General features: G+C 41.3%; 4 protein-coding genes across 4 annotated transcripts; 1 reads left to right on the top strand and 3 right to left on the bottom strand.

The window, feature by feature from the left end:
• The first annotated feature begins 564 nt into the window (after window positions 1-564).
• On the top strand, window positions 565-2523 carry LOC118414310 (beta-1,3-galactosyltransferase 1-like). Its single transcript, XM_035818277.1, has one exon. It carries the CDS (start codon window positions 578-580, stop codon window positions 1976-1978), a length of 1401 nt encoding a protein of 466 aa, XP_035674170.1. The 5' UTR covers window positions 565-577; the 3' UTR covers window positions 1979-2523.
• Window positions 2524-9354: 6831 nt separating this feature from the next.
• Window positions 9355-10565, bottom strand: LOC118414363. The gene is made up of 2 exons (XM_035818388.1): window positions 10427-10565; window positions 9355-10200 (listed from the first exon to the last, which is right to left on the bottom strand). Exons 1-2 carry the CDS (start codon window positions 10562-10564, stop codon window positions 9946-9948), a joined length of 393 nt encoding a protein of 130 aa, XP_035674281.1. The 5' UTR covers window position 10565; the 3' UTR covers window positions 9355-9945.
• Window positions 10566-10815: 250 nt separating this feature from the next.
• LOC118414303 lies at window positions 10816-16485 on the bottom strand. The gene is made up of 2 exons (XM_035818265.1): window positions 15069-16485; window positions 10816-14283 (listed from the first exon to the last, which is right to left on the bottom strand). Exons 1-2 carry the CDS (start codon window positions 15613-15615, stop codon window positions 13127-13129), a joined length of 1704 nt encoding a protein of 567 aa, XP_035674158.1. The 5' UTR covers window positions 15616-16485; the 3' UTR covers window positions 10816-13126.
• Window positions 16486-16594: 109 nt separating this feature from the next.
• LOC118414332 (LRP2-binding protein-like) lies at window positions 16595-22157 on the bottom strand. The gene is made up of 9 exons (XM_035818315.1): window positions 21878-22157; window positions 21032-21255; window positions 20776-20889; window positions 20392-20496; window positions 19761-19904; window positions 18972-19023; window positions 18491-18662; window positions 17913-18084; window positions 16595-17258 (listed from the first exon to the last, which is right to left on the bottom strand). The coding sequence occupies exons 2-9, from the start codon at window positions 21215-21217 to the stop codon at window positions 17193-17195; spliced, it is 1011 nt and encodes a 336-aa protein (XP_035674208.1). The 5' UTR covers window positions 21218-21255; window positions 21878-22157; the 3' UTR covers window positions 16595-17192.
• Window positions 22158-22533: the final 376 nt, after the last annotated feature.

Genomic DNA, 22533 nt, shown 5'->3' with positions numbered 1-22533 from the left:
GAAACACGCCAGAGGTGTTAGATGGCCGAGGAGTACAGTTTGCGACCTAAGGCCGGCCAACACTCCTAGGCCAATCAACTCATACTATTAAGCTTTTATAATATTCCAATATAACTTGGTCAAAGTCCCTAATCGGCCAGGCGGGAGTCTAGTAGTATGAGTTATGGTTAGGTGAAGGTGCGGGTTAGGGTTAGAATGAAGGTTATGGTTAGGGTTAGAATGAAGGTTAGGGTTGGGGTTAGGGTTAGGGTTAGGGTTTAGTTAGAATGAGTGTTTGAGCAAGGGATAGGGATGATGGTGAGGGTTCAAAGGTTAGCTTCCACAGCGTGACACCTCCTCCCCGGATTCCACCCAGACTTGAGCTTATTGGGCGTGACGCACTTCCCTCCTCTCGGATATACCTGAAACCCCAAAAGTAGATTTTCGCCGTCACATATCCTGTTCACAAAAGAAAAATAAACAGTGACCAGTTCGAACAAAAGCAAGCATCAAGCATCTCCATAAGTTTTTATGTTGTATCGCGATGATCCGCAGAAGGTGTTCTTCATAGCGTGCATCGTGGCAGGGGGCACATGTTATGGTTCATATCTCACTAAGTTTATATCTTGTTCTTCTTTACAGTAACAGAGGGCAGACCGGCATTGCAATGATCCGTAGAAGGTTCCGTTTCACTCTGAAGGTGTTCTTCATCGCCTGCATCGTGGCGGGAGGCTTCCACCTGCACCTGTTACAGCGGCACCTACACCGCGCGGAACGGCGGAAACAACTGGGGCGTATGACCTCTGACCTCACCGATTCCGTCAGAGGGCAACTGGTGAACTTATCAGTGGAAACTCTCGCGCCTCAAAGTGTGCTGAGAACCTTTGATCTCGTCGATGACGTCGGAGGGCAACTGATGAACATCTCTACAGAAGATCTTGAGCCTCCGAGTGTGGTCAGAACCAACGGCCGGACTTTGCACGCCGAAAGCAATCAGAATGTGCCAGAAGAAACCAAAGCTCAACTGAACACCGCAACGAAAGGCGACGCAAGTGGAAGCGAAAGTGTATCCGAAGACTTTAGGATCGTCAATACCCCAGAGAAAAGGAAAGTTCAGATGAATACCACAGTGCAAGGCAACGGAAGTGGAAGTAAAAGTGTATCCGAAGACTTAAGCGTCGTGAATCCTCACCCTTACACCTTCACGATCAACAATCCCGACAAGTGTGCGGGTAAGCACGTGTTTCTGCTCATGATTGTGACGTCATCGCCGACTAACCACGCCCAGAGGCACGTCATCCGCCACACCTGGGGAAACACGCACGTGAGAAACTCACCTGACATCACCATCGTCACAATGTTCGCTGTGGGGAAAACCAACGACGTCATCACGCAGCGAGCCTTGGAGTACGAAAACAAGATACAGCAAGACATCATCCAAGAGGACTTTGTGGATTCGTACAGAAATCTGACCCTGAAAACCGTCATGTGTCTAAAGTGGGCCTCAGAGTTCTGTCCTAAAGCCAGGTTCGTCATGAAAGCAGACGACGACACTTTTGTGAACATCTACAGCTTACTGAACTATCTAAAGAATCTGCACACACTACGCAGGGAGAAACTGCTGATGGGGCACGTTTTCTATGATGCAAAACCGATTAGAGACAGGAAGGGGAAGGACAAAAAGTGGTACTTGAGCCATAAAGACTATCCAAGAGAAACATTTCCAAATTACACGTGTGGATTTGCCTACGTAATGTCCAAGGACATCATACGACCATTGTTCCAAGCGTCGTTGACTGTGAAGTACATATTCCTTGAGGACGTGTACATAGGACTTTGTTTGGAAAAACTGGGGATCGAACCGGACCACCAGGTTGGCTTCCGGACATACAAGGCGCCGTCTACATCATGCACGTCTGTTAAACAACTGGCCGGTCACTGGTTCAAAACTCCTGAAGATATGACGAAGGCATGGGACGTGCTCAACAAGAGCTGTTAGGGTTTAAAATCATCTTATGTCGAATTATACATCATACTTAGCTACTACTTGCTATTCCATTTCGTACCCCATTTTCCAGCGTATTTCGTGCAATTATCCGGGTGGTGCAACAAAACGAAGTTATACACTTAGGATTTGGGGATTCCGTGCAATAAACAGAAAGTGCAATGAACTTGCTTATAATATATATAGATATGAATATATATATATAAGACAGAGAGAGAGAGAGAGGAGGGAGACAAACAGACAGACAGACAGACAGACAGACAGAGAGAGGGGGAGAGTGGACGTTATTTCTTTCTCGGTAAAGCAACGTGACAATATGTTGCCAGTAGACAAATGCTTTTGCGGTTCAAAGACCTTCTCATGGTTGTGACTTCTCGAGTATACGGTAATACTTCATGTATATCAAGTGCCTTTCTTATTGGATCCTGATATTACTACCTGAAAGTGTTTAAAATATCTTTCTCAGCTATATCCCAAAGTGTGAATTGAATGATGCCTCTTGTAAAAGACAATAAAGTATTAATGTTCAGACACATTCATTTCTGTTGTCAGGTTGAATTGGTCTTATTTGGTAATCTCCAAGCAGATCCTACGGTACCATAAGATAGTATCAAAAGCTGGTAGAGGAGTGAAGCCGGCCTAGGAGTGTGTTTCGCTACATGGCAAATGGACACCTTTTGGCTGACTACACTTCTTGGCCAGTTTGATACTATCTCATACCATTGTAGGATCTGCTTGGAGATTACTTATTTGGTCATCCCCAGGCAGATCTACCAGTGGCACAAGGAGTATAGCTGGTTGTTGGGAGCCACCAGTGGCTCAGAACACTCCTTGGCCAGCTTAACTCTTTATGCCACCTCTAGATCTGCCTGGAGATTAAGTTTGCAAAGTATGGCGTCGCAGGTACTCGTGAACTCCATGCACCGCGCGAAAAAGAGGGATTCACCAACTTTGGTAAATTCAGTGTTGGTTTGATGTTTAGCCAGGAAAATGCGCCTAAGTGATATGTTTTTTGTCAATATGTATGTATAAAAGCTTAATAAAGGAATATTATTTTCCACTTGCCAACAACCCACTTTGGCAGAAGAGACTCGGGACTATAATTACCAGGCTAAACTTATCGACAGCACTCCACACATTTCGTTTATCAAATCGCATGTACTAAGGCCATGTTGATTTGATTTGATTATTTTATGGATGACATCCTCTGGGAACTCCAAAACTGATGCGAGCGAGCGAATAACAAAAAAAGTTTGGCAAAAAAAAAGTTGCCTTCAGTATGAAATCAAAGTGGCCAGGAAGGTTGAACATAGGACTAAACACACATAGTATAGTACACCAACAGTTGGGTGTAGGGACCAGTACATCATACGGGTGCAAAACATTTGTTTCTCCTTGGACCAATCCGAAAATTACAGACCTGAAAAAAAAATCAGAGGAACAGGTTTCGCCAATTACAAAATGGACACACTATGTCGGCAGAGATTTGGGGTCTTAACGGGGGCCAAGAAGACAACAAGAGCGAAGTCAAGTAGAGTTTATAGTCAATTGTACCAAGTTTCTACAGTCAAAGGTACAGAGACAGTTAGCCTTTATTACATGGAGATGGGATTTTAAAATGCCAGTGGGAGTCCAATAATCCAACAAACAGATTCTTTTGTAGCAAAATTGACCATTTACAACTGATTTGAGTATTGCCAGTTCTCAAGTTTCCACAGGCAATAAGTTCCAGGTTCAGGTCCGGACCTGGAAATGATCCTCTTGACCTGAATTTTCTGTACTGGTACCTCCCCCTATACAACCAACAATAGATGTTTTTCTTTCTGTCCTTTCACATCTTATTCTTTGACTTTAGATTTATTTTGGCATTCTATGGCATAAGTTATATGTTTTCTGATACTTTTTTTTCAATCTACTCTATTTGTGCTCATTTTACAGCTGCTTTGCACAATTTATTGTGTGGTCGAAAACTTTTTTTTTTTTTAAACGGCCGAAAATTGGTGCGAGCGTGGATGTCATCCATATAATCAAATCAACATGGCCTTATATAAAATTAGGGTTCACCACAAAACAAGGCTCAAGGAGCCCCTCACAAGTTTTGGGTTACTCTAGGATACTGGATTGTGGCGACAGATGGTTTCATTAGACCCTAGCCTCAATACAGGAGAGTCTGTACAGCAATGCACCCAAGCATACAAGAAGTACTGAATCATCCGAGATGAGAAGATTGCAGGAGGAGAATGCATCATTAAGGGAAGCTAGTACTGATAGTGGACAACTCAGCAACGGAGGCAGACATGAGGAAGATAGTCCACCTGGTGAGAGTATAACAGTAAGGACTACAGTAGTGCAGGAAACTCCGCAAAGAACTGAGGGAAGGTCCCTGCTGATTGGTGACTCCAATGTAAGTCGAATACGTAGCTACTTGAACACAGATACAGGCATGAGGGAAAGGTACGGAACAGGTAGTCAGCTAGTAGTCTCAGCATTCCCAGGTGCTAAAATCGAAACTGTGGAATCAAAGTTATCGGTTTTGTTATCTGTGGGAACTGAAGTAAAGCAGGTGATTATACATGCTGGGACGAACAATGTTGGTAGGGACTCTCTGGAAGAAATAGAGACCAAGTTTAGAAATGTGTATGAAGAAGTCAGGAAATATCAGCCAGGATGTGAGGTAGTGTTCACAAGTCTGCTACCGAGGGGAGATCGCAAGATGAAAAATGATATGGCAATGCAGGTAAACAACCTTCTAGAACGTCTGGTGAGCCATCTTGAAGGCGCCAGGTATGTGGACTGCACAAACATATTCATGGTAGAAGGTTTGATAGATACCAGCATGTTTAGCAAAGACGGTCTACATGTGAGTAAGAAAGGCACCGAAACTTGGGCCCGGTCTATCATGGACAAAACAGGTCTAGATTTATGTGATCCTGACTGTAAGACACAGGGAAATAAACACTACAGAGAGATTAAACAAAGCATGCAGAAATGCCAAGTGTGTGGTATTAATGGTCACAATGTCAATATATGTAGACACAGAATTCAGTGTTTCACTTGTGGTCAATATGGGCATAAGTCAAAATATTGTAATCTTGTATGAGTCTTTGGCAATGAGGAAAATGCCTGCAAACACTGTAATGAAAGAAACACAATGTCAATAATGTCATGGAATGTAAATGGTTTGTTGTCAAAGCGAGAGGATCCTGACTTCATTAACTTCCTAAAACAACATGATATAATTGGATTGCAAGAGACGTGGACACAAGACAAGGACGACGTTCCCCTGGAAGGGTATGTAGTTTACACCAGTAATAGAAGTAAGAAGAAATCTGCTATAAGAAATTCTGGAGGATTGGCTCTTTTTATTCGAGAAGAACTTAACAAAGGTGTCAAAAGACTATCAAGCCAATCTAAAAATGTTATTTGGTGCTCCCTTGACAAAGACTTTTTTAGATGGGAAGCTAATCTGATACTTGGTATTGTTTATGTCTCACCTGAAAATTCGCCTATACACAACACTGAAGATATTTTTCAGATAGTGGAATCAGAATTGTCCCAATACATATCAGACATGGAAAATTGTGAGTATGTGATAATGGGAGACTTTAATGCTCGAACAGGAACTCTGAGTGATTATGTGGTAGAAGGAAAGGATGATGACAAATTTGTACCCCTTCCACATGATTACTTGGTCGACATAGCTCCTCCCCCAAGGTTTTCACAAGATAAGTGCATTAATGGATTTGGTTACAGTCTGATAAATCTATGCAAGACAGCAAATTTAAGAATTGCTAATGGAAGACTGTACGGGGATAAAAATGTAGGTAGCTACACCTGTATAAGGGACCACATTCTGACTAAGGATGGTAACCCTGGTAAAAGTGTTGTTGATTATGTACTAATCAAAGACAGTATGCTTAACTCCATCCCAGACTTCTCAGTAGTAACCAGAGCTGAATCTGATCATATGCCCCTGGTTACTAGGATACACACAAATAGGGTTTCACCACAGATTAAAGACAACTTACATACTGCAAATAATACAACTCGTTACAAGTGGTATGAGGATAGGTCAGAAGAATTTAGGAACTTATTACACGGACAAAGTGCACAAGCTCTCCTAGAACAAGTAAATTTAAATCTTCAACTGAATGAATTAGATGCTGCTGTAGAAAACATAGGTGAAATGCTGGAGATGGCTGCTGCACACATGAGACAAAAACCAAGGCAAAGAGTGAATACACCAAACAATCAAGAAGAATGGTTTGATTTGGACTGTAAACAGGCAAAAAAAGTTCTAAGTAGAAGTCTTCATAAATACAGGCGGGTTCAATGTGAAAATAATTGGAAGATTTTTAAACAAGCAAAACTAGAATATAAAGCATTAGTGAGGGCTAAAAGGAGAGCACATAGGGAAAACATGAGAACTAAATTGAGAACTGTACAGAGGGATCCAAAGGAGTTTTGGAGGTTAGTTAAAGGAAAGAAAGTAAATAGTATGGGTAACATAGGTGCACAAGAGTTTGCAAATTATTTTGAGGGGCTATACAATGAGAGTGGTGAGGATTACACAGTGGAGGAAAGCATCAACATTACTGAACTTCTTCAGAACATGTTGTCCCACTCAGACCAATTTATCGACAGTTTAGATGAAGAAATAACTGAACAGGAAATATTAGATAGTGTCAAGAACTTGAAAACAGGCAAAGCATCAGGAATAGATAATCTTCTACCAGAGTTCTTCAAAGAAAGCATATCAGTCTTACTACCATACTTGAAAATCTTATTTAACAAATGCTTTAATTTTGGGGTCATTCCACGTCAATGGACCGTAGGTATCATAAATCCGTTATTTAAATCTGGGAGGAAGGACGAGGTAGAAAACTATAGAAGTATAACGTTATTGTCAGTTTTTGGTAAATTATTCTTAACAATCCTGGGAAAGAGACTGAACAATTGGGGTGAATCAGGGGAAAAACTGGTTGAGTCACAAATGGGATTCAGAAAAGGGTACGGAGTTTTAGACAATCTCTTCTGCTTAAATTCTATAGTAAATAAATACCTTACAAGACCCCGGGGACGTTTTTATTGTGCATTCGTTGATTTTTCAAAGGCATTTGACAGTGTGAATAGAGCATACTTATGGATAAAATTGCTACAAGGGGGGTTAAGTACCAAAATGGTAAAGCTTGTACAAGCACTGTATGAAGAGGTAAAATCATGTGTTAGAATTAATGAGGAGATAAGTGGGATGTTTAATTGCACTAAGGGAGTACGTCAGGGTTGTATTCTTTCTCCCTTCTTATTTGCATTTTTTATAAGAGATTTAGATGATCACTTAAAACAAAGTGGATGCAGGGGTATCCAAGTGGGAGATGTAGAAATATTAAGTTTGATGTTTGCAGATGATTTAGCCCTGTGTGCTGACTCAGTAATAGGGCTGCAAAGGGTACTAAATGCTTTAAATACATACTGTTCAAAATGGCAACTGACAGTAAACTTGGTTAAGACAAAGGTGATGGTATTTCGGAATGGTGGCAAACTGAAAAGAACCGAAAAGTGGTATTATTGTGGTAAAAAGGTAGATGTGGTGAATTCATATAAATATTTGGGGATAACAATTTCCTCCAGTGGAAGGTGGTTTAAGGCGCAGGAAACTCTAGCGGCTCAAGCATCAAAAGCTACATTTTTACTGAAGAAAAGAATTCACAAATTTGGAGCTATATCACCAGAATTAGTTTTTAAATTGTTCGACACCATGATACTTCCAGTTCTGATGTATGGGTGTGAAATATGGGGTTTCCATACAGGTAATCAGTTGGAGATAGTACACAATAAATTTTGTAAATTCTACCTTGGGGTAGGGCAGAACACACCCAACATAGCAGTAAGAGGAGAGTTAGGCAGGCATCCCTTGTACGTTCTTAGGTATAGCAGAATCATTAAGTTCTGGCTGAAAGTGTTAGAAATGGATAACAACAGATATACAAAGAAGTGTTACAGGTTGATGTATGAACTTGATCAGGTTAACAGGAAATCATGGGTAAGCCAGGTAAAGCAATTGCTGTTCGCTTATGGTCTTCAAGAAGCATGGTTCAACCAGGGAGTTGGCAACATAGAAGAATGTATTCATGTATTCAAGAAAAGAGTGAAAAGGGGGGCTATACAAGCATGGAACAATCAGATAGAAATCACAGCTAGGTTACAAACATACTGCACAGTTAAAGATAGATTCAATGTGGAAAGTTACCTCAATGTTATTAATGTTCTTAACCACAGGAAAGCCCTATCCCAATTAAGATGCTCCTCACATGCACTCAACATAGAAAAAGGTAGACACAATAAGACTAGAAGAGAAGCAAGGTTATGTCAATTATGTGAAGAAGGACTGATAGAAGATGAGTATCATTTTGTCATGGAATGTCCATTTTTTAATGCATTAAGAAAAGAACATCTGCCCAGTTTCTACGTTAAAAGACCAGACCCAAACAAGTTTAGAGAGTTAATGAAAGGACCAACAGTCAATACAACGAGACAGCTAGGAAGGTTTGTATATAAGGCTTTTATTCTAAGACAGCAATGCATTAACGTCCAACATTCGTCGTCCTTGTCCACGTAACCCTGTTCTCTGTTGTGGATTTTGTTGATTTATGAGTCTAGTTACATTTTTTCTTTGCCATTTATTTCGATTGCCCTTTATGTCCTATGTGATAAAGTATTTCCTTGTTTTGATGATATGTAACACATTATGATTTACGGTTGATTTACTTTTTGGTTACAACTACATTTGATTTATTGATTTGTATTGGAAATTAAAGTTGCATTATTATTATCATTGTTATTATTAATTTCTTATGATTTTATTTAACTGTGTTTCCCTGTTGTGCATATTGATTAACACTTAATGTTTTGCAAACAATGCCTTGTTTTGTTTCTTTGTTACAATATGTGTCCTGTGGCTTTTAAATTGATTAAGTTGCATTACGTCTGTGATAATTTATTTGATGATGTGTTTCCATGTTGATAATTATCATTTGTTCTTTTACCATTAATCTGAAATTTTGTACAATTTGTTCCCTTGATTTAAATTGGTCAAGTTAAATTAAATTAATTGTTGTTTGCATTTAAGTTATATTATGCTTTTGTTTATTCATGATTTAGAAGTTATGTTGTTTATCTATGATTTAGAATTTTATGTTATCCCGTGTTTCTGGTGATACTTTTCTTATGGTTTATATGATTTACTTTTAAGTAACAGATATGTTCGTCGTGTTTATGATTTGTGTTACATTATGTCACTCAGTTTTATTACTATTGTATTTGCTATGGCCCATAGGTGGCAAAAAGCAAGAAATAAAGTTCAGGTATAAGGAAACGGCTACATACAATCAAAAACTATTAATTACTGCGTCGAGGATCAACAATAAAGATTAGAAAAGGTGCAGTGCTTATGCTCATTGGTTCCAGAGAACACTCTCTCTATGCGTGCATGGTCACAACGCTGTCAATGCGGTCGCTGTGAATCCCTATAATGACGTCCATGGGCTTCACCCGTATTAACACTAGTGTAAAGAGAACCAGGAAGTTCATTCTGAGGAACTGTACGCTCTATGAGTGTAGGTGCTACATTTGAATTCTCCCAAACCATTGTGAAATAGAGCAATGGGAAGGTATGACCTCAAAGCTGTATTCTGCTATTTGATGTTCTACTGGATTCACAATTGCTCACATTATCAGATGCTCGGTAAGCCTCAGCAACAAGGACGACCAGATTCCATTGAACGCGCCTATTGCTTGATCGCGGTTTCTTCAAATTACTTAAGAAATTGTCACACCTTATTGATAGGAAGATAGTGGTTTGTAGCTATTTCACGATGATGTCAATGTCCAGACGGACCAATGATATCATATATTACTTCTATATAATGTCCTTGGACGACCAGCCTGTAGACTGGCTAGGGTTAGACATTTCTGTGTCGTGGTGAACCCACGACCAAATTGTTAGCCGGAGGCCGTCTCTGTTCGGTATTTGGCCGTCGTGCCTCTGCCTTACCTCCCATGGCTCCGGGGTCTCCGGTGGACGGGTTTGTAAAAGACGACACACGTTTGGTGAGAGGTGTCACACTCGGGAGCTTGACGCTGGAATGGTGGGATGATGTCTCCATTAAGCCGTGATTGCTGTTCTCGTGACCCAGCGTCAGTTGATGGGGAACGTGCTGATTATGAATGGAATTAAAAAGAAGAAAAGTGGAAGATAGTAACCACAGTACAACCATACTAGAAGTAGCGAAGGTGGGATGTTAGGGCGTATTTTATTTTGCCTATGCGCACACTCTGCATATCGAGACGATGCAGTGCAATTGTTTCAGCTAAACAATCACTCGATATATCATTGACTACTATATCTCATGATCAGCCCATGGTAATTTGTTGATTACTTACCATGACTCGGGACCCCTGGGTGTCAGGATACGCCAGGACAACCAGCAAGGACACCACTATACAGATGGCGAAAATTATCCAGATCTTGTAAGCTTTCTTCTTGCAGAATGTACGGGCTGTAAAGAAAGCGTAACCCATAGTTTATGTTTATTTCATTTTTGCAACCTACTGCTGGATAGGCTCACCGTAAGTTAGAACAGACATTATGATACCTTACTGTCTGAGTGAAAACAACATTTTCACTCAGACAGTAAGACACTAGACAGTAATAACAACACACCGAGATTTCTATGTCCTTCTATTGTCGTTGAGCTGCGTAAGATTGTCGTTTTTCTCTACTTTTGTCTGGACATCCTGGTTTCGATACTGTTTTGTTGTTGCTCTACATTTTCGCCCTTCTTGATTTAACGTTGATGACCTACCTCTGGATAAAGCTGAGCGACTTCTCGGAGCCAGGACGACTGGTGGTATGGTGCCGAAGGGAACTCCGCGCATGGGTAGAACTGGTCCTGCCGAAACAGAAAAGGGGAACTGCTGTCCGAAGTGTACATCCGGAAGAGTCCAGAAGTGTGAGCTCTCTGTGTTGCCTTGATCAGGTATCGGCAGAGAACACAACACAGGACTGTTGACATTTTGCCACCCAGGTAGCGAAGGCGACGAAGTTCGTTGAGCGAACACCCCTCCACAAGCCGAGAACACCCCTGCTGTAGTCCCCGTAGCTCTGCCACGGCTGATGCTGATTGGGCTCGGCATTGTACCTGCCACTAGCGTGGGATTTCTTCCGCATTGATCAAGCACGTCAGAATCATTGATAGTATGGTAGGTGTGAATACTTTCGGATTGTGGCAATGATGTTCGTTGGCCACCCCAGTCAGTCACAGGCGGGTCTCTGACAGAAACGTTGGATCTCGGCGTGCAGAACATATTTTCATGTACTCAAACATTGAGCGTTTCACAGTCACTTATTTCCAGTTTATCGTATAAAAGAGCAAACAAAAGGACAGCTTGAATGCAGTATCATGCAAATACTATATCAGCAATGGCGGCAACAATGGTATAGTGAATAGATGTGGACTTGTTTATCCAAAGTCTGGATCGCCTACGGTAATTTGTCTCAGACGTTTATGTCGTATGACGTCATACCTGCATCGCCTACATAGTAAGAAAGCTTTCATACCCTGTGCCGCCAAAAGACGCTTTGAGAGGCGTTGGAATATGTATCAAACCCCGGCAATCTTAGAGCAGATTGAGAGCATTCCACCAGAACAGGACAATACTTCTGTTTGAACACTGTTCGGTAAAAATACCAAATCGGAATATGTCATTTTGCGGTACTTTATTTAGTCTGTACAAAATGATTTGGTGAGAAATATATCATGGGCGAATTTTATATCCTGGGACCATTCCGCCGCCTACCCTGACCTTTTCTGGCCGGCTATACTCCTTTGATACTATAATGCTACCGTGAATCTGCTTGGAGATTAGGCCAATGAGCGGGAAAGGCGAAGGCTGTAGAAAGCAAGAGCAGGGAATGCAGAGCCCGGTGTGTACCTGTGGAGGTAGGTGGCCGGGGGGTTCGATGTGTAATTTTGCCTCATTTGCTAGAACTCCTTGGAGTAAAAGGTTTCCTGGCTTTGGAAATACATTGGGGACATTCTCGAGGCAGCTCGTTGGTTGTGGTTCCGAAGGGGGGACCTTGGAGGTCATTTGGACACTCAACTTTGATTGGGTCGCCTGGGTAAGGGTGTCTGGTGGAAACTGGTTCATCACTGATGATGTGTGTCGCGCTGTTACACGCTGTGTATTCTAGTGATCTCCATTTACAATTACCAGCTCTTGTCACTGACCATCTCGTCGAATGACACGACCTGATCAAGTAGATGATAACAAGCTGGAATATATCCAGCTAATGTTTGCGTTCTGTTATCAAACAATAAGCGAGTCAACATCAGAACAAAACAATTGAAGATGAAAACCTTGGAAACCTGACAAAAGATCCAGACAAATGCGATACATTCCCCATTCACACCCTCCTGTATACGTTTCAATTTGATGTCCCAGGATTTCCATTTCATGTCGAGTAAAACATTCACCGTTCAGCAGGTTGCGGTAGGTTTGAAAAATGTAATCAGGTATTCATTGTCTAGGCGCATGATCGCACTTTCAATATTTATTGTAAACAACGTAACCGCCTGAGGAACAGAGTAAGCTCGTCCCTCGTTTCCACATGGTATTTTAGATTAACGTATTTTAGATAAATATTATCTATATAACCTTTATACAATTAATTCACATATCATAATATATTATAGGAAAAATAAGATCACTGCAACATCAAAAAAGTAACAAAAGTTATGAGATTCACATCATTACACAACGGCAATAATTAGCTATTCTCTGTAAGTTTGAAGTGAAAAGTCAAAGGTCAGTCCTGTCTTCTACCAAGGCCCGAAAACATCGGGAATCTGAACCATCATTTGCAATTTTAACACAACACGTTTGAAGTTGTAAGTCTAAGATTACAGGGGTATTGTTAGTGGTGAATGGTATCTTGTGAAAAGCAACAGGTGTAGATTTATGTGAAAATATGATTTGGTGGCATCTCAAACCTGCTATATATATTATAAGCTATACGTATCACAGAACGTTTGCTCTTATCATCGAGGACGAAGCACACCCCTTTACTTTGGGTCTTTCACTTTACGCGGAGGAATCCCGCTCCAAATTGTCCTCTGTCTTCGTCGTCCGCTTCGTCAAGGCTTTGACCTTCGTTAGTGACCTTTGGATCGTTTTGTAAGTCTGATTTTGAGCAAGAGATATGCACATGGTCAAGACCGCCATCCCAAACAAAATCATCACCGAGAAACCGAGTAGGTTCTTCTGGTGCTCAGGAAATACATCGCCGAACCCGATGGTAGACAACGTGATGAATGAGAAATAGAAGGCTGTTAGGAAGTCCCAACCCTCCCACTGTTTGATAACTAAAGCACAGAGGACGTTGTAGACGAGGAACAGGAGGACCACCACCAACAGGGGGACGTCGATCTTGCGGTCAGTGAACCGATGTCTGATGTTTGTTTCCTCCTCCGCCCGTTCCGTATCCTCTGTGCCTGCAGGAGTACCAGTGAAAATGGTGAAACGGGGATCACGTCCCCTCTGTGTCAAGCTGGGATGGAGTTCGGTGCCTCTCTTGAGACTGATTTTATGTCTGATGTTATTGCCGGTGACTTTTGTCGCACATTGACTCTTCTCAATATCCGGAACAGACTCTTCATCATCATCGTCCAAGGAGATGACGTCCATGTTTTGGTCCACCAAGACCACACCCCTTTGTCTGCTCTCCCCTGTCCGACAGCTACGGGCGTTGTATGACGTAGAAGTTTCGCCGTCAGCACGTTTATATCTGTCGGGTCCTGTTTTTGTTTCGGGGAGACCTCCACTTGTAGATGATTGTGCCCCTGATGGTGTTATGTCCTCGCTATCAATAGATGCTGTTTTCCTCAGTGGCGATGCTGAATCTGGGTCTTCTTTTTCAGACGTTGTATTTGATATTTTAGGTGAATCTCTTGGACTTGACGTTGTAAACTCGGTGCGATTGCTATTTCCCGACGTGTTACTCCATGCGACGCTCTCATTTGACGGAGAACCCTTGCGATTGTCTTTGAATCTCTGCTTTCTTCTGTCTCGCTCAAGTCGCCAGAGCTGATATCCGACAAGAGAAAACAGTCTGGTCATTCCGCGCGCGAGCATCAGCCCCAGGTCCGCCACACAGAACAGGTAGAGCGGGATGCCCACCAGCGCGTACAGGATGCAGACGATCCGCCCTTCCGGCGTCACAGGCGCGTGGTGGCCGTAACCTATGGATTTGAAAATAGAATACATAATGAGAAAATCAAACTTCTTGTAAGCTCAACTATTTGTGCATTTGTATCTGTGCTACGTAAGTTTATAAACCGTAAGTTCTCAAACATCTAATGATGTCAATTATTCTCAAACTATCTGAATACTGAAAGCCATAACTATTCGTAACTCCCTTCTTGAATTTAATTCACCCCCAAACATAACCTTATCGGCGAAGGTAATAAACTCCGAGCTAGGAATCTTGAAAATCTGCTCCTTGTAAGAGTATGCGTGACATATACGCAGACTCCTTCACCCCTTGAAACTACGTGGCTTCAGCAAATGTGAGTCAGTAAATGCCAAACAGTCCCAAATGGTGCAATTATAACATCGATCATCAAATATTTAATACCATCCATACTGGTGAAGGACAAAACTTCCTGCCGTTCAATAACCTCTTATGTTACTAGTAACCACCGTGACTAATATGTTTCACACAAATATGACGCTTCATTCATTCTGAATGACAAAAGATCAGTCATTGTGTTTGAAATCAAACCACACGGTGGGTTCTTTAGAACTTTTTTCTACCTTTAAGGAGACAAGCCGAAAAAGACGACAGTAAAATATTGAAGTACATCTTGCACTGGCAATCCGAATACCTTGCTGTTCTGTCTAATCCATATTTAAAGTAGTCCAACCTCTAGACTAAGGAACCTATATACATGTACCTACTTTGAATTTTTATCTCAACTTCATCTCAGAATATGTCTCAAAACATTCCCCGTGCATCAAGCCTTACCTATTGTTGAGACTACGGTTGCGGCGAAGAACAGGGAGCCGTAGTAGGTCCACTTCTCCGCAGAGCCTGGCGTAACACCGTGATGAAAAGCCGCGTCAAGTGAATGTGCAAAATTTCCGATTTCCATCATTGCAAACCGAGTCCAGTTTTCTTGGTCCATTATTTGACTGTTGTTCCAAAGCATCTCGATAACCAAGTCGCGGGATTTTATGAGTTCTTGTTGCTCCTTTATCTCTCGAGGAGACTCAATCGCTTGGAAAATAGCGGCTCCCACGAAGCAGTAGATCAGTAGAAGAGCAACAATCCCCGCGTGGCTTAAAACAGGCTTTAGACACTGACGAACCGCAAACGCACGTTGATCTTCTTTTGACAGTGATCTGTCACCGGGAACACTGCCGTCCACGTCGCCATTTTGTCCATGGGCTTTAGGGCGGGCCGACCGAACAGGTGTGTCCAACTTGGCGACGTTGTTTCTACCGACATTCCGCTCGTCCATGGCTCCGAATCGCGGCTCTTTCATATCAGTTTGCTCAGACTTTGCTGACATAATAGGCAAACTGAAGTAAGGTAACGTTAGACTAGTATATATCGAATGAGATCCTGTCACATACCATAACCTGAACTACGACACAATGATAAAGGCTACTAATGTCAATTGAGTTTATCAACAGGATCAAGAATGAGGAGTAGATTACTTCGATGGCTTGAAAGGGGTTTGTAACACAACAGACTCTCAACAGTTATCAAACAGTACCCCCATAAGACTGGTTATTCAGTATCTTTGTTTCTGCCAAATGACTTTCCTCCAATTACCATAGACACTTAGCAAGGAAAATAAAAGTTTATCTTTTAAGTATTAATGTAAAAATCATTTTCACAAAACCCCTGCATCAACCCTTCGCTTTATTACCCCCGTAACCAATGAATAAAGTATGCCTGAACTGTCTTTCACAATGCGGAGTCATCATTGTCATTAATTGTTCTGACGCACGCCATCCAACACAGGAGTCGCTATGACAGCTACGCTGTTGTGCTTTTGCCCATTGCACAAATTAGCTGAAATATTTATAGTCTGACAATGGTGCAGGCTGATATCCGTGTGGTGACCGCCACATTTGCCAGGGAATGTCCCATTCCTATAGTCCCTTTCGTTTCCACACGGTTCATAATCCCTAAGTTTTGTGTTTAGTTTCCATCAAAGTATTAAGTTTGACATGCGTCTGTCTGTCCTCGGTACGTTCATCAAATGGGAAACGTACCACACATACTATGGCTTTCCTTCCATGCTGATGCTGCGTACGTGCTAATGTGGTGTTCTGACATCACGCCGGGCTTTACAGCCATGATGGTGTCGTGATGGTAAGACATGTTCTTGTAATACGCTCCGACGCTCCGAGGCATCTTAAATTTCCAACGTTCGGGAATATATTTTTCTTTATTTCTCGTTCTCTCTCTCTCTCTCTCTCTCTCTCGCAGAGTAAAAATACCCAAACATCTCTGTATTGCTCATGGTTTTATACAAATGATACATTACAAATACAAAGTTATATCACAAACAAGTTTTACAAAATATGTGGAAATGACATTTTGAGATGTATCAAGGTTTGCCTTGGGTGGTAACAAAATGTAAATAATAACTATATCTTCCAAATGCTGTATCCAGCACTATTCAAGAAAGTACATCATATTTACAGGCATTAAAACACACCAAGAGTTGTAAGAAAGGCTGCTCTACCATTGAGAAGTACATTTAATGATTCTTTTTCCAAAAGAACATAAGATAGCTGAAGATCACCTTCTAGTGACACCATGACTAAACATTACAAAAATTCTGTATTCAGACAGATTTTATCTTTTACAACATATTAGCAACCAAACCTTTGATATCATGCCAATATTCAGCTGAACTTATCAATGCTACAAACATGTATTAAAATACATAATTGGTGTAAAATACCATTTGTGGCATTATGTCTCCAAATTCCACAACAATGATTACCTTTTCCAACAACTTACCATTTTCTATTGCCTGTCTTTATTTCCTTGTAATGTAACCATTAAGAATCATCTTTTACAAGCATATATTTTACAAAGTCCCCTCTTAAGGCTGTATCCCACAATGCATCAGATCCTGCCATGAGTCATCTGGTTCTGAAGCATGGCTGTCATGTCAGGGTCAAAGGTGAAGGCCTGAAACATCAATACAGAATATGAATAATGAATATTTTGTAATCTTTTAGCTATAGCTGCAACACGTGGAAGGTAGTCAATGCTAGCAGGCATTTGTGGGACAACTTTGTACCTTTAAAAGATTCTACGAGTCCTGATGTACGAGTATTATTTTGCCTGTCAAAATAACTGGGCAACTGCATGTCATCCTTTGATCATTTTTGCACAATCACTTAATTTTCCTTTGCATTTCTACATCTGGCCAATGTAGGGGTCTGTGGGGTCTGCCCATTTGAAACAAAGCATATTGTAACCTGAATATATATATATATATATTCATACATATATTCAATATACTATAGCAACTTTTAGTATCTGCTTATCTGCTTATCTTTGCAGTTGAAATGTTGTTCGTGGAGCTATCACCCACCTGTTACACTAAGAAATGAATTAAGGTTACAGTAAAATTGACCTTCCTCGTCATATCAAAAGAAGTGTGTCCAGACAATAAAGTGGGTTGAGAATGGCTTTCACATGAGAAATTCCTGTCATGACTGTCTTGTGGCTACTGGATAACCTTGTACTATTAACTGTGTTTCATTGTCTTTGTTTACTTATGTATGCATAAACAACTGATGAACAAACATCCCTCTAGAACCAATTATAAAATCCGACCTTTGAGTAGTATGTCTTGGCTTCCTCCTTATTTTGTCGGACCCCGTGACCCATGTGCAGACAGCGTGCGTAGAAGAAGCATGCCATGGCAATGCCCTTTGCAATGAATCCTGAGATACAGTCAGTGTGGGCTGCTATTGTCTGCACATCTTCTGGTTGGTACTGAGATACCCTGGATGGGTGAGATAGGTGTCAATTGTTCTGTGATGGCATAGTCAAGTTAAATACATATCCTCACTATGGGCTCAACAATTCTGCTGACGACTGGGCAGTTCTTGGAAAGAGTGTGCCCTGATGTAGTTCCTGGTGTTCCTCCTTAGCAACTTCAAGTACTGACATACCTCGGGCAATGTTGGCAGTGGCTTTTTTCATGTTTGTGAAAGTGTACTCTATCTTACAACTGTATTACTGATTCTTTCAAGGGCTTGTAGCATCCACTTCATTTTGTCACTGAACTTGAAATTTAGCATATGGCTCCTTTACCCAGTTCTCCACTGAATTAAGCCCTGCAACCTTAGATTGACATACAGGGCTTAATTTGAATTCAGATTAATGTATGATACATAATCAGTGCTCACTTTGCTGCCAGGTCTGCAGCCTTGGTGTAGAGTTTCCTGTTGTAGTAGTGTGCCACCAGGTTCCCCATGGCATATACACTGCCCCTCTCTGATGCCTCCTTCAGACACTCAAAGGCTGAGGTAGGGTCCCTTCTTTTCCCCTGGCCATGTTCATACATGACACCCAAGGCACCTTCAAACAATATATGTCAATCTTCAAGCCATTTTTATACCATACTTGTAGTATCAGTGAGCCTACATTAGCATTGGTACTACTGTGATTTTGTCTGCACTGACCAGCAAAACTGCAATTTGAATCATTATGGTTGTAAACTTTCCACAATGCATTTCGAATTCCTATGAAACAAGTGAAGTACAGTACTCTAACATGAATTTTTAAAAACTGCTGTTGCCATTAGGTGCCAATCTGGACAAAATCTACATTGTTTCAAGTGCTATCATACAACACAACCCTACAGTAGTAATTTCCTTCACTACTCACCCTGTGATTCCAAACTGCCAGCTCCACAGGCTTCTGAATGCCAGAAGAAGGCCTGTAAACCACAACATACAAATCAGCTTGGAATGGCAAGATGACACTGGTTACCATGTACCAGACTAAATGGAGTTGTCTGGATCATAGCATGCTAATTATGTAAAGGTCATTCTGGGTTTGATAACTGAGTGATCATACCAAATAAAGGACACTGTGATATAAGATTGGATCACCAAGCATAAAATATTGTTTGCATATTACTTCAATCATGTAACAGTAATCATGTAAGGGAAGATCTTCATCTCCTCAACCATCACAGTGCAAACCCTAGAGATATATAGCTGCTGGTGAGCTGCTATCCAGCCTCCACATCTATGTGCAAGCACCTCTAACCCATGCCTTATGAGGAGCAACAAGTTACAGAACTAACAAGTTACAGAACTGACAAGTTACAGAAGCTACAAAACCGTGCAGCGAGAATCATACTTGGTTTGTCGTATAGGTTGTATGTCAACAACGAACACCTGTCTGCTCTTGGCTGGAAAGACCTTGTCTCACGTCGCAAATTGCACCTTCTACAAACTGTACACAAGTCAATGTATAACCTGTTACCTGTGTACCTAAACGCATTTAGCAGAATATCAGAATCTCATAGCTATACTACCAGACATAGTTATACTACCAGTCTTTGAGAATTCCGAAAGTTAAAACTAGAATCTGGGCAAAGAACATTTGCATATAGAGGTATGCCTCACTGATGGCTCTAACTATGAGTATTCAGCTTTACTGCAGCACCTTCTTCAGATCTTTGGTGTCCTCTCTGGAGTAGAACATGCCCAGCATGGTCATGGCCCGCACACTGCCCTCAGGATTCCCGTCATCAGCCGACAGGATCCAAAACTTCTCTGCCTCTGCGTCCGACTGGGCCACACCATAACCCTGTAGGGACAAGTTTCCTTGTTAGGCATCTACAGTGATGCAATAACTTAGAAATAAAGATTGATATCAGTCAATCACTTGATTCTTCCACCAGATCCTTATGAACAAGGAGCTGATACAGATAGCTTTGACAAAGTTTTATTGGTGGTTGGTAAGAAATATAAAATGTTCTTCTTGATGCATCAAGTGAGATAATGTTCTGACCAGCTGGTTCTGACAGAAAAAAATGGCCAATTGGGCTTCTGCATTGCACCAGGAGAATAAGAAATGGGAAATAGTTCTTCAATCTCAAAAACTTGCACAATTCAAACATTACATAATGGCAAAGGGAACTTGGTACAAATTTACTTATTTCAAAAGATTGTTGAATCAAGTTTAATCACAATTTTAGCTACAGCACAGAACAATAATTGCCACCAAGGCATCCTCCTTTTTGGTGATATTAGTCTTTACCTTTTTATAAAGTAACGTACACGTCTGGACACACCTGAAAATATGCCCTCCCCAAATTGTACTGGGCTGCTCTGATAAGGTGTTTAGCACGCTGACTGTCAGATGTAGCAACTTTTCTCATGTACTCACAGGCAAGTTTCTGTATCAAAAACAAGATTACAACTTACAATTAGTAATATTCAAAATATGTTAACATTGTTCTGTCTCAGAACTATCGTAGAATAGTTATCGTCAAAAGAGAAGGAATTTTTGAATTAGAAATATGTAACGTGTTAATGTTACTAATTTTAAACAATGCTTAGAGCTAGAGTTGGATGTACAGAGATTAACAATGTGTCTGTGTAGCTGGTATATACCACTGAAGCACAGTTTTACTGATTGCCTGGTACAGACAGTTACAGATAAGATCCAGTCTTACATGGTTCTCCTTTGTGCCCAGCCCATCATAGTACATGACTCCCAGCTGATACATGGCCTGCCAATCTTTATCTTTCAGCCTTTCAAACTGCACAATAGCTTCCTTGTACAAGCCCTGTGGAAAGAAACAGATATTCGGGAAATCAATCATCAATACATTGACCTGTATCATATCTTGTTCTTGTAGGACACATCCTAGGGTTTATTTTAGGTATTATTTACCGGTATTGCTAGTAATGACCATCCACTCCCCCTACCTCTTCAAAGTAGAACTGCCCCAGTGTGAACCTGGCATGTTGGTCTCCGTTTCGGATCCTTTCTTGTAAGATGGCCTCAACCTGTTCCACCAAGTTCTTCCCATCAGCGGACTGCTCCCCTCCAAAGCTGCTCCTGATGGTAGGCTCCCTGGAGGGGAGGGGCTCACCTGGGATCTGCTTCTCCATGCCTCACACCTGGATGTACTCTGTTTGATATTGTTGTGCTGAGATGGGGAGGTCAGACAATCATTCAACACAGCAAAATATGCAATACTACAAAATGTAAAGTAAAACTGCTTGGAAATGGAAACACTGTGAACAAACCTTAACGTTACATATCAATGGCATGTGTAATGTCCACAGATGCAAATGAAAATCTCTGTCAAAGTGACCGACAGGTAATGTATTATTTGCTTCGTCATGAGCTGAACTATCCCTTGAAATGAAACACATGTGATTGATAACAGTTTACTAGTATATTGTAGCAAGAAAGCTCCTTGGTTTATAGCGTGAACGTTACAGCAGCTTTTGGTTCAGTGCGTGACACAAGGCCATAAAGTAGTCAGAGCGCCATCCAGGGTATAAAAGTTTACATCGAAGTGAGAAACATGAACGACCACGTAGTCATTATCTACCGGACCATTTCATCCAAACGTAATGCCACTATTCTTTTTGTTTATCGGACATTTTCGCTTGACAGTTCACTTTCACCTAAGACCGAGAATGCCCCCCTCCCACCTCAATAAATCATTTTTCGGTTTTCTTTTTTTCAATAACACGCGCATAACTTTCAGCTTTATCTCTTAAAAACGACACAGTTAAGGTGATTTGACTGAAAGTACTTACTATGTCCTCTCACTGTCTCGGAAACCTGCGAGTTGTGCCAAGTAATCTTTGCTGTCTGTTTGTTGATGTGCAAAACATGTAAAAAGCTAAAGTGGCGTTTACTGCGCAGCTCAACTGCGCATTTACACAGCCTCGTGTGGTTGCTAGGCAACTCGCTTGGTAAAGTTCTCTCCAACAGCCTCTGGTCATCTGGTGGGTTCTCACGACAGATGGCGCGTGGTTGTCAAGGACAGAATCGTCTCAGTGGTCACCTGGAAGGCAGTGCAACAAGTGTCGCGGCTAGTGCCGAAAGGACAACGATTAGATCAGGTTACATGACGCAGCAACGAGGGCGCCTAGCGACGTTAATAAAAACTGCATCAATGCGTCACCGACTTCCAGTCTTTCGACTGTCTACCTTCTTTCATGTGATAAAATCGGTCTTCAGACATTGCCATTTATTGTAGAGCCACAGTGTTTGTTAAAAGAACTTGCAAATGCAATGTTTCCAATAAAAAACTACAGCCAGACATTCCTGACCACTTAGATTTCAAAATAAATCCAATTGAATTTAATAGTTGGCAATGTAACGTTAACGTTAGAGGTCTTCTAATTTGTCGTGACAGCCTTCTACCCTTTATTTCATATCCCCGGAAATACTGTTTAAAAGTTTATGT

This window comes from Branchiostoma floridae, chromosome 4 (assembly GCF_000003815.2).
Source record: "Branchiostoma floridae strain S238N-H82 chromosome 4, Bfl_VNyyK, whole genome shotgun sequence".
Classification (NCBI taxonomy): Eukaryota; Metazoa; Chordata; class Leptocardii; order Amphioxiformes; family Branchiostomatidae; genus Branchiostoma; species Branchiostoma floridae.
This window is presented reverse-complemented; position numbering and strand designations above follow the sequence as displayed.